The 11,825-nt window shown below is 53.4% G+C and overlaps 1 protein-coding gene across 6 annotated transcripts in view; it reads right to left on the reverse strand.

Moving 5' to 3' along the window:
• The window catches only part of NTRK3 (neurotrophic receptor tyrosine kinase 3), a 382,386-nt gene extending 380,904 nt beyond the window's left edge, over positions 1 to 1,482 (reverse strand). For 2 of the 6 annotated variants that reach the window (XM_030814963.1, XM_030814966.1), the window contains exon 1: positions 140 to 1,482. In XM_030814963.1, coding sequence (XP_030670823.1) covers positions 140 to 387 — 248 coding nt within the window. In that variant the 5' untranslated portion in view covers positions 388 to 1,482. The remainder of the gene's footprint in view (positions 1 to 139) is intronic. The other 4 variants (XM_030814962.1, XM_030814961.1, XM_030814965.1 and 1 more) reach the window with 4 other exon arrangements.
• Positions 1,483 to 11,825: the final 10,343 nt, after the last annotated feature.

Genomic DNA, 11,825 nt, shown 5'->3' on the forward strand with positions numbered 1-11,825 from the left:
AGCGAGCCTGACGCGCGCCCAGCGGGCGGCGGGCGGCGGCGAGCTGGGGCGGGCGGAGGGCCGGCTCCCGGCCGCGGGCGGGCAGGAGGGAGACGCGGAGCGCGGAGGAGGCAGGCTGGGGAGCGGCCGCCTGACTTACATGGAAGTGATATTCCTTGAGATGTCCGTGATGTTGATGCTGGCGTTCCCATTGCTGTTCCCTGAATCCTGCCCTTCCAGGAGGGGAAAGAGGTTCCCATCGTCCGGCCGCCGGCAATTGATCTCAGTCTTGCTGCAGACACAATTTGCAGGGCAAGCCAGCACGGAGCCCACATAGTCCAGCCAGACGCTTCCCAGCAAGAAAATCCGCCAGAAACTACACTTGGCTGGGCAAAGAGAGACATCCATCTCCGATCGCTGCTTCTAAAAAAGAGGAGGAGGAGAGGAGAGGGGGGTGGGGTGGGGGGAGTGGGGAGAGCAGGGGGGGAAGGAAACAAAGACGGCGAGGGAGGGGGGAAGGGGGAGGGGGGGCCTCTGCCTTTGAAACGCCGAGCGATCAGATGCAAAATCCTTCAGCGTCTGAAACCATCGCGGCCGCCGCCGCCGCCGCCGCCGCCGCCGGGTGGGAGCCGCGAGGAGCGCCTAGTGGCGCGGTCTGCCGGGCATGGTGGCCGGCTCGGCGATCGCTGACTCGCCGGGTCCGGGGGCTCTGGAAGCGAGGCGCGCTCTCCGACTCCAAGACTTTGCAGGGTTGCAACAGACGGTGGGGAGGCAGAAAAAAAAAAAAAAAAAAAAAAAGGAAAAGGAAAAAATGGTGCTAAAGTCACCAAGTCCCACCTACTGGGCAGAATTAAAACGGACACACCACACACCTGCAAAACACACACATTCACACACTCTCACACATACACACACCCGGAGCCCGAGGGAAGGAGGAGAAGGAAGATGCAGTAGGAGCTGCAGCAGCCGCCGCGAATGGCTCGCCGCGCGGCTGCAGAAATGTACAAGTGCTCCGAGCCTTACGAAACGCACGGGTTATCGGAGCGTCTTCCTCGGCTCCCTCCCTCCCTTCCTCCCTCCCTCCTCCCCTCCCTCGTCGCGGCCTCCTCCCCCCGCCCCCCGCCCCCCGCCCGGGCTGGGAGCGGCAGGAGAGCGGAATCTCCCCCTCCCTCCCCTCCCCACACCCGTCTCTCTCCCCGCCCGTCCTCTCCCTCCTCCCCACCCACCCAGCCACCCACTCGCCGGCTCGCGGCTGTAGCCGGCACCGCCACCCGCAGCCTCGCGGCAGCCCGCCCGCTCCACGCCTCGCAGCGCGGCGCCCGCTAGCCGCAGCCCGGGAGAAACCGAGACCGAAGGGAAAAAGTTGCAGTTGAGATTGCGAGGGTCGGGGCTGGGGAGGGAGAGTTGGCGAGCTGGCTGCGCGACACGGAAAGGCGCTCTCCTTTCCACTTTTTGGCCCTCGCGCTACCCGGTTTTGCTGCAATCCGGACCGCGGTAGGAAGTGAAATGAACGTGGCGGAGGTGATTGGGGAGTGCTCCCAAGCCTTAGGTGGGGGGCGCTCCCAAGCCTGGGTGGGTGGGGGGCGCAGGCTCACGGACAGCGACGGGGGGTGCCGGAGCGCACAGACACCCCAGAGAAGCACCCAGAGCCAGGGACCGGGACCGCAGACGCGCAGTCCTTGGTCTGAATGACACTCATTTCCGTAATCTAGAGTCTGGGGCGCTGGTCTTGGCTGGGAGGGGACTGCGGGACATGGCACGCTAGGTGCCCCCCGTGCCCGCTGCGCTTTCTTGGAGGTGGGTTTCCATTCGGCCTTGAGCAGGCATGGATCGGGGAAGGAAGAAACAAGGATCGAAAGGGCTGCGCTGGAGAGCCGAGGTGGCCCCGGGCGAGCTGTGCGTGCGAGAGAAATGGCCGGGGGAAATTGAGATGCAAGGGGCATATTTTGGCAAGCGCCACGCCAGCACAGTCAGAGGCCGGTTTCTCGGGCTCAGCTCTCGGGTGCGCTGAGCTGGCTGCCGGGTGAGGGGGCGGGCGGGCTGCTTTCTCCGGATTCGGGGGCGCCGAACCTCCTCCTTCCCTCCCACACAAGCACCCCTTCCTGGTAGGGACGCAAAGCAGGTGCAGCTTTCGACACGAGCTCAGATATCATCCGGGAAAGAAGTGGGGGGGGTCCCCGCTTTTGCGCTGGTAGGGATTTTTTTCTTAATAAAACGTAAAGATGCCAAGTGTGAGCTGTTTGCTGAAAAAAACAAAAAAAAACAAAAACAAAACAAAAAAAAACGAGCATTCGCTGTGGGAAAGGAGAAGAAAGGGTTAGGGGAGTCCGAGCAGGCAGACACACTACAGCATTCACACGCAGAAGAAAGCAGGGTTCTCCTTCCCGAGCGTGGATGAGGGCAGGCGAGGAAGCAAAATACATTGAATTCAATTCAACTGCATCCAGTAACTGAAAGGAGTCTCCCCCGCCCCCCTGTGGATTCCGATGCAGGTCATGCAACTTGCAGGCAAGATGGGGGAAGGGGTATGCCGGTGTCACCGCCTGCCCCAGGCGCAACCACAGACAGGCCGGTCGACTTCGGGTGGCACTGTCGCTTAGAGTAAAAACTTGGACGAAAAAAAGGAAGAAAAGAACATGCCTATAAAAGGCAGTTTTCCCGACTTCCCGTCACATTCCACCTTCCCTTGGCCTCAGGGAGATTTTTTACCCCCGTCGCCATTATGGCCTTGTCTCCAGACTGGCATTTTGCCCTCCCACCAGCAGGAGGGGACAGAGTGTGAAGACCTCCTTGGACTCTCAAACCACTTGCTACTGGCCCTAGGCCAATCCTTGGTGTCCTTAGGCCATTGGGAATTTCCCTGTCACTTCAAGTGCCATTCTGGGATTGGCTTTAGAATATCTGAGTCAGGGAAACTGAGGTGTAGTCAGATCCTCACGCTTGGCCTCTCTTGGGAGGTGGCAGGTGGCAGCAGAGAAACACAGCCTCTCTCAGACCACTCCTGGGCAGGGAAGGCCAAGTGGATTCAGCCCAGCATCGGTGCTCCAGGCTGGAACTGAAATGGTTGTGTCCAAAAGATGCCCAGCCCACTTTTTTGAGAGAGAGAGAGAGAGGATTTTTAGCATGTCAAGCAGAGAAGGAGACATCTATAAGTTAGAACAACAACAACAACAAAAAACCTTTAAAAACCCCTCTGGATTTGGTAAAAATGCAGGTTGTGGAGCAAGGGGCCCTGATGGGCAAGAAGTCTTTCATCCTGACAGTAAAATGGGATTAAGATGGGGTGCTACGTTTATGCTCATGCTCTGGGCCTGAGCAGGAAGTGGCAGCTGAAAAAGAGGGAAGCCCTTTCGAAAGCAGGTGACGCGTGGACACATAGACGGGACGATGCACATGAGGGTCTACCAGAGTGTAGAAGGTGGGAGGAGGGAGAGGATCAGGAAAAATAACTCATGGATACCAGGCTTAATACCTGGGTGATTAAATAATCTGTACCACAAACCCCATGACACATGTCTACCTATATAACAAAGCTGCACATCCTACACACGTACCCCTGAACTTAAAGGTTTAAAAAAAAAAAAAAGCAAGTGATAGACTAGGTGTGGGGAAGAGCAGAATTTCATTTCTAACCACAGGGAAATGACAAGCTTTCTGGGACTCAGCTTTCTCATCTGTAAAATGACCACATTAAGACCAGATCCTCGGCCGGGCACAGTGGCTCACGCCTGTAATCCCAGCACTTTGGAAGGCTGAGGCAGCTGGATCACGAGGTCAGGAGATCGAGACCATCCTGGCTGACACGGTGAAACCCCGTCTCTACTGAAAATACAAAAAATTAGCCAGGCGAGGTGGCGGGTGCCTGTAGTCCCAGCTACGCGGGAGGCTGAGGCAGGAGAATGGCGTGAACCTGGGAGGCGGAGCCTGCAGTGAGCAGAGATCGCGCCACTGCACTCCAGCCTGGGCGACAGTGAGACTCCGTTTCAAAAAAAAAAAAAAGACCAGATCCTCAAAACCCAAAGTGTGGCCCTCTGTCCAGCAGCATTTATATCACCTGGAAGCTTGCAAGAAGTGCAGCATCTGAGGCCTCATCACAGACCTCCCAAACCAGGATGTCCATCAGAACAAGCTCCCAGGTGATTCATAAGCACATCGCAGGCAGCCCCATGTCATCCCTCCCAGCTTGAAGATTCTCTGATTCTACATGGATCTGGGCCAAAGGGACTGTTGAGGGAGGAAAAAAAAAAGTGGGGGATGATGGGGATGGGTAGGGTGAAGTCAGGGTGAAATAAACTGGGTATCTCAGAGACAGGGGCCTTGTCAGAAACAGACATTTGAAGTTTCATTCCAAGCTTAAGAAGGTGAGGAGATTGACCTGCTCACGCACCGCTCACAGAAATCATAGTGCAGTGTCAATAATAGTGCAAACTCAGTTTGCTAATTCTTAACCTCTGAAGTAGGCCAGATTTAAATGAGGGAGCAGGAGAAAGTCTCCAGCATAGACACCCTCCCCTCAGTAAGAGTCCAGAGCATTTGCAGTGTCTTACCTCTTGGTAAGAATGTCCTGGTTGACAAGGAAGAATGCCTGTCGCATCATGGAGTCCTGGAGAGATCATGACCAAGCTCAGCATCCAGCCAACCAGGGGTCACCCCCCAACCTCCTCATCTCCTTTGCTACCAGCTGGAGTCTTAGAAAGGAGGAAACTCACCCATGTGCCCCTTGCTGATCGATAAGAGGCAGGAATAGGCAAAGCTTTTTGTTTTGTTTTGTTTTTTGAACAGAAAGTTAAGCTTTAGAAACCCTTTACAGGTGAGCAGACACCTTCCAGTACCAAGGGTTTGGAGAAGACAGAAATGTTCCCAAGATTCGAATGCGGTCTTTCACCAGACAGGTCAGAGTGGGGACCACTTGCTGGAGCACAGTGGCCCAACTCCCCTGACACCTAGAGAAATTGAACACGTGTCTTTCTTAAAAGGCATGTTCCAGGCGTGCAAGCACCTGAGATTAATATCAACTGCTTATGGGAGATTTCCAGCAGCCCACATTCCCCTCCGCCTAGCAAGGAAGAAAGGGAGTGGAAACTCAGAGCAGACCCATGCCAGTCTATTGGTCACCTGTCTGCCTTTCTAACCCAGCCACATCCCTTTTTCCAAAGGACCCATACCCCTGAGTCAGTGGCCACATTACTGGGATGTAGGCCACACACCAGGCAGGTGCATGGATTCACCCACCATACCCTGCTCCTATGGTGTCATTCTGAATCCAAGAGCTGTGCTTCACAACTTTCAAGTTTGAGCAGAAATAGGATCTACTTCTGTAAGTCTCAGCTGGTCGAGAAACTGTGATACTGGGAGGTGACTGGGGAGCACAGCGGGCTACAAAGGGAATACTAGGTCCTGAAGGACTTGCTGTTCTAAAAGAGCTACCTGGAGCTGGCAGATCTGGGCTTGGGCTAGTGGAGGAGTTCTGTTTCTTGGGTGGCCCAAGCATAAGATAAAAGGGAAAGAGACAGGTCTGGGCCTGGTTGGAGGCTGGGGATGTATAATGCTATCCAGAAGCTCTGCGTCCAAGGAAAGAATTTTGACCATACATGGAAGATGAAAGCCCACCCACGAAAGGGGACAGTCAAGCACCAAAGTGGTCCAGGAAAGCAGAAGAATTCAACCATGGGAGAGCCAACTCAAGGCTCCCACTCAAGTCCCAATATCTTGGACAAACACCTGCCAGGAGGTTGGAAGTACCTGCTGGTGGTGTCCTGCTTGAACACCTTCAGTGGCAGGAAGCTCATTACCAGCCACTCCAGAGCCCTCAACTCTGTTCTCAGACAGCTCCATTCCTTGGGTATCCTTGACTTTGACATAGCGAAGCCAGCACCCTAAAGCTGCCACCCTCGTGCTAGTGCTGCCACCTAGACCCCCAGGGAAAAGTCTCACCTCTTTTCTGCAAGCCATCCAGGAGGCTACTCCCTGCCCCTCTTTTCTCTGAGCAAAGCCTCAGTTCCTTCCCTATACTCCAAACGCACAGCTTTTTGTAGCTCTTTCCCCACTACAGCTATTGGAAATGCATTCGGTTTGTCAAAATGATCGGTTTAAATAAAGCATGGCTCCAAATCACACAGGCTTCAGGTGCTCTGACCTTGGGGACCCAGGGAGTAAGGAGCTGTAATGGGACTGAAATGGTGTCACGTAGGGTTTACTACCCACTAGTATCGAACCCTAGCAAGGCACTTAAGTCTCTCTACCTCAGTTTCCCCTTCTGCAAAATAGGATCTAACTCACAAGGTTGTCATGAGATAACACAGCAAGGCACTTTGAACAGTGCCTGGTGCACAGAAGCATGGTATGTCAACTTCATTATGCCACTTTTGAGGTTCCCAGAGGGCTTTACCACTCAGCAGGGAGGCCCCAGCAGCCTTTATCCACTAACAGCCAAACACAATGCCACCACGAAGCTCTTCCCACACATATTGCAGCGCCCCCTGGCAAGTTGGTGCGATGGGTCTGGTGCAGCCACCGCCCACAGATACTCTCCGGCTCCAGTCCTAGACCCCAAAGTGGTGTGCTGCCAGAGAGGGTTCAGCGAATCTCCGGTCCCTGGGGAAGAAAGTACAGAGCGCAGGCCCAGGTACATCCCCCCTGAGATGCAACTCCTCAGCCCCGGAGCCCCTCGCCGCTGGTTCTCGTGCCTTTGAGTTGCTCCTTCTGGGCTTTGGTCCCTTCCATAGGAAGGTAGCCCCTGCTGAGTCACCACCGGCTCTGAGCAGTTGAGCTGGGCTGGGAATTTAATGCCGCACGTCCTAGGTACTGCACAGGCAGTGGCTCGCAAGGCCTCCCTGGCCTCCGAGTGTCCCGGTGGGGGCCCTGCAGGAGCAGATGCTAGAGCCCTTCCTTAGACAGCAGGATCCAGGGCAGGCAGCTGGCTTTCCTGCCAGCAGGTGAGCACTGCAGGCAGGTTAGGGGAGTCAGGGAAGAGGGACTCCCACTCCATGAGCCAACTTCCCCCAAGGTATGAAATCAGGAGTCAAGAGTCAGGACTCACACTTTTAGGAAGCCAGAAACCTGCAGGTCGTTGGCAGAGGCTAGTGCAGCACCACTGACAGGGGCTGGGGGGAATAGAGAGGTAGGAGGATTGCACCTCCACACCCACCCTCCGTTATAGACATAGCCCTCACATGCCTTCCTAGATGAGCTCTCTCGGAGTATAACTTACCTTGTGCCTTCCTCTGCACAATACCCAGCCATTTGCCTATTTACTGATGAGAGAGCAGCCAGGGATCATCTCAGAGGGCAGCCAGGGATAATGGCCTTCATTTGGCAGATGAAGGAACTAAGATTGACAGGGTGGGGCAGAGAAGTCTAGGCACCTTCCTGACTTGCAAGGGGATATTCCTGTTACCAGGTTTTAAAATGTGACTTCTTTGAGGGTGCAGACCTTGTTTATTTTATCTACTGATTTGCCAGCCCCGTAAACAGCACTGAGAACACAGAGGGGCTCTCTAGGTGGTTGCTGAATGAATGGCTGCCCCCAGCACACCTTGCCCTTTTGTACCACTCCACACACATGGAAGTAAGGGTTCAGCGTCTGCCTCCCCCTGGGCTGCAGGCACCAAGAGGGCCAGGAGCTGTCGGTGTTGTTCACTACTTATCCCCGCAGGGCATACTTTGGTGCCAGCCCAAAAATGGACACCACATATTTTGGGGGAAGATTAAATGAATTATTTTGCTGCCTGAAACCCCGTGTGTGTCCACAAGAGAAGTTTGGGACTTAACAGAAGTGAGGTGCTTTGAGCTGACCACCTCCTCTGTATCCCCGGAGTTATATGTGCTGCCACACACTTCTCCCCCAACAAGGCAAATATCAAGGGGTTTCTAGAAGCAGAAAGATTAGTAGCTCCTGTTTTCAAGAGAAGGTTGGGAACAGCAATGTCCCACCACCTGGGCCTTTGGCAGCCTCCTCCCACTGAGTCTAGGGCAGAGCCCAGGTCCAGCAGCCCCATTACTGTGGCCTCTGCCCTGCAGAAAGCCAAAGACTTCTTCTGGGTTAGAATTCCCCCTTCATTCCTCCCCATCTCCTAGGGCCCCCACTGTATCCTATTGCCCTTCTTAGTCAACCCAGCCCACTCCTGCTCGGCTCCCAGGCTCCCGCCTCTACCTCACCACCTCCCACAGTTGCCCTTCTCTCCACCCGCTCCTCACCAAAGCGGCCCGTGCCACACCTTCCAGCTGCCCTGGCCCTGAGCCTGTGGCTCAGATTATAGGACTATGGCTTTCAGACTCATCTTTGTACTAATGCATTCATTTAGCATCAAAACATATTGGGCTGCATCACCTTGGGCATGCTACTGTCCTTCTCTTATCCTCCACTTCCTTCTCTGTCACATGGGGAACCAATGATGCCAAGGACCAAGCAAGATAATGCACCTGAAAACACCTTGTGGACATTAACACTCACAATGACAGCCACTGGTTTCTGCTAAGAGTAGTGGACACCAGGACCCTTGCACACTTGATTAGCACTTCACCTCTGACCTGCCTGCATTTATCAACAACCAGATGATCGCAGAGTTGAGGAAAGCCAAGACAACAGCTTCCATTTACACCATGCGTTACACTCTCACCTCCAAGGGGCAGCTTTATGAAGTGTGAGTTTTAGCCCCAGGCAAATCTGGTTCGAACCCCAGCTCCAGCACTTTCTACCTGGTGACCTGGGCTTATCATTTCACCTAGCAGAGCCTCATCCTCCTCTCCTGAAGGGCATTGCTCATGGATATTTCCCTTGCAATGCAGTTTGGAGAAGGCAATCATAAAATGTGCGTAATGTGCCTAGCCCAGGATTTGACACATAGGAGTTCTCCCTTCCCTTATTTTTTCTTTCTACTATTCTTCCTTAGGGGGCCCACTCCATACCAGATAGTTCAGCCTCCCTATTAGGGTGCTCACAACTCCACCCTCCTTGCTTGCTAGAAACTATCCTGGCTTCTGTTTCTTTAAACAGAACAGAACTCCAGGAGCATAGAGGGCCAAAGAGGTGATGCCCCAAAGTCCTCAGGCCCAGAGAGGAGGAGACCAGATATTTGCCAGATACCTGGGACTCAAAACAAGAAATCACCAGATCGGCTCCAATTTCTTCTGGCACTGATTACTGAGAACAGCACACACACACATTTAAGTAGGTATCAAGAGAAAATGGAAAACCAAAAAAAAAAAAAAAAAAAAAGAGTTGTCTTATTTGCTGAGACACCAGTGCGGGAACTTGGGGGAAGCGATGATGCGTTGTGGGGAAGGGCATGGGAAGCCATGCTCGCCTTTGGAACTAAGAGACAGTTCCCTCCCACAGATTTTCTGCTGCATCCTCCACCCCCTCCCCAGCCCACAGCACCAGCTGCACTGCCTGGGAACTGAGGGAACAGAAAGCCCAGCCCAGGGAGTTCTGGGATGGGGGTGGGACAGGGAATGAAGGTGGCAGTGGGGGAAGGTGCAAACCAGCCCTGACAAAAGCTCAGGTCGGATGCTCAAAGCTGTGGGGTGAATGTGAAGCGTGGGGAAGGGGTCCCAGAAACTCAGCCTGGAAGCACACCTGGAAGGCACCATGAGTTCATCCAACTGCTGGAGGCCAGATGACCCTCAAAGTACTGCGGACACTTGGAGTTCCCCTTGAACACCCTCTTCCTAGTGTCAAGTTCTAGAACTTCCCTCCAAGAAAGAGAGCCCAGGAGTCCAACCCCATGGATGGATGGCAGTGACATTTTCCCACTGTGCATGTGCCCTGTGACAGACCTCTCCCCAGTGTTTCCCAGTGACAAGACCCACACTCCCCTTGCCCAGCCTCGTGCTGGAACGAACAAGGAGATGTCCATAGAACTATGGTGTGAAAGATCTAACCTCTTTCCAGAAGAGTTTATGGTTGCCCCGGGGCTCAGTGTCCCTGATAGATTTAAATGTAGCAGAAGCCATCCAGAGGCCACACCCAGGTACCAAAAGGGAAGCGTCCTCTGGGCCAAAGAAGGCCATCGCTTATGATCATGGGGCGCCAGAGATGAAGATGGGCAGAATGATGGTGATGATAATGATAATAACTTCAACCACAACATATTGACTATTTTCTGTGTGTGACATTTTTCCATAGCCTTTACATGTATCATTTCATTGAATCCTCACAAATACTTGGTTTTACAGTTGAGAAACAGAATCACAGAGGTTAAATCACTTGTCCCAGGTCACCCAGCTTGTACATGGAAGGAGCCAGGTTTTAAACCCAGGTCTCCTAAACACAGCATGGAACCAGGTACCACTTTTTACACTAAATTGTCCCTAGTGAGGCAACGAGGAAAGGGGAGACTGCCACCTCTGCAGGGGACTTGGTGGGGGGCAGTTCTGCCCCTCTGCATCCCCACACCCCTTTGCCAGGGTTTCCCTGGTTGTGAGAGGGAAGGAAGGAGGGAGGACCCCAGCAGTGACCATCCAAGCCCTGATTAGCCATAGCCCTAGACCATCCTAGCCCATAGCCCATAGCCCTAGACCATTAGGGATAGGGCTAATGAGGGCTTCAGCAGGGAGCACAATATTTAGTCTGTGACCTGTCCTGTGGCCAGGTTTTATCAAACACTCAAATAACCCCTTCCCAAAAGATTAATGAGCCAACTTTCTCCCAAAAAGGACAGGGATTCTAGAGTTAGGTCCTTGGCACAGTGGACACAATGAATGTCCTACCGAAGCATCTGTAATCAACAAATCAATAATTAAGGGAGGATGCACATTAGCCTTTGAAAGGGTTCCAGAGAGAGTTTATTTCTGATCTTCAAGGAGGTGAACAAGTGTGTGCTCCAAGCCTGGGGAAGGCTGTAGGCAGCGACAGAGAGATGGGGAGTGGGCTCGGAGGTGGGTGTGTGGACCTACCACATGTGGTCCCCAGGGGCATGTGCTGAGGGTGGCAGGAACCTCCAGCCTGCGAGGGGGTCTGCAGGGGCTGGACAGTGCAGGTGAGCACAGGGAGCAGGTGGTGCGGGGCAGGTGGGCTTTACTCGTGGGTGGGGCGGGGCGGGGTGTGGGTGAGGGGCACTCCCAGTGGGCTGTGTGTGCACATGTGGATGCAGGTCAGAGAGAGAGGTGGGAGCCAGAGGGGTGTGTAGGGAGGTTGTGTGTGTGGTGAGGGCAACTGCAGGGGCTGGGGGCAAAAGAAGGTGCTTAATAAAGGATGCTGATGGCAGGATCCTCATTCCCTTGTGCCAGATTGAATTAGAAGCCATGCTTTTAATCTGTAAACTCTCTGATGCAGAGATGAAAGAATAGAACTTTGTAAATATCACCCCACTTCCTGACCCCCACTCTTCTCTTCTGTCCCTCCCTGCCCTCATGGGCTGGCCACAGAAGCCAGCTCACTTTGCTTTCAACTTCCAGTTCCACTGAAAGTTTCCAGTCCCAGGATTTTAGGAAGAATAAAGAAGATACTAGACATTTCTATGAGTTCAGTTTATCATTAACCCCAACTCCCTCACACACACCAAGAATAACAGCAATAATAATATCACAGCTTTTGTAATTATAAAATCATAACCTTTGAAAAGGCCTTAGAGATTGACCATTCCTGTGTTCCTCACATTTTCCCAACTAGAATTCCCAAACTTGGAGGAGAGAGACAGCAGGGAGGGAGGGGATGAGGGGGAAGGGGGTGGAAGATTTGTGCCATGTTTATGATTCCTGTGCCTTTGAAGACCTTGGGGTATTGTCACAGTCACAAAAGCCTCATGGAAACTTACCAACTTGGGAAACACCACATTTAGTACAATCCCCTCTCCCTGCTATTTTATAGGTAGACAAATTAGGCCCAAGATAACGAAGTTATGTCC

This window comes from Nomascus leucogenys, chromosome 6 (assembly GCF_006542625.1).
Source record: "Nomascus leucogenys isolate Asia chromosome 6, Asia_NLE_v1, whole genome shotgun sequence".
Lineage (NCBI taxonomy): Eukaryota > Metazoa > Chordata > Mammalia > Primates > Hylobatidae > Nomascus > Nomascus leucogenys.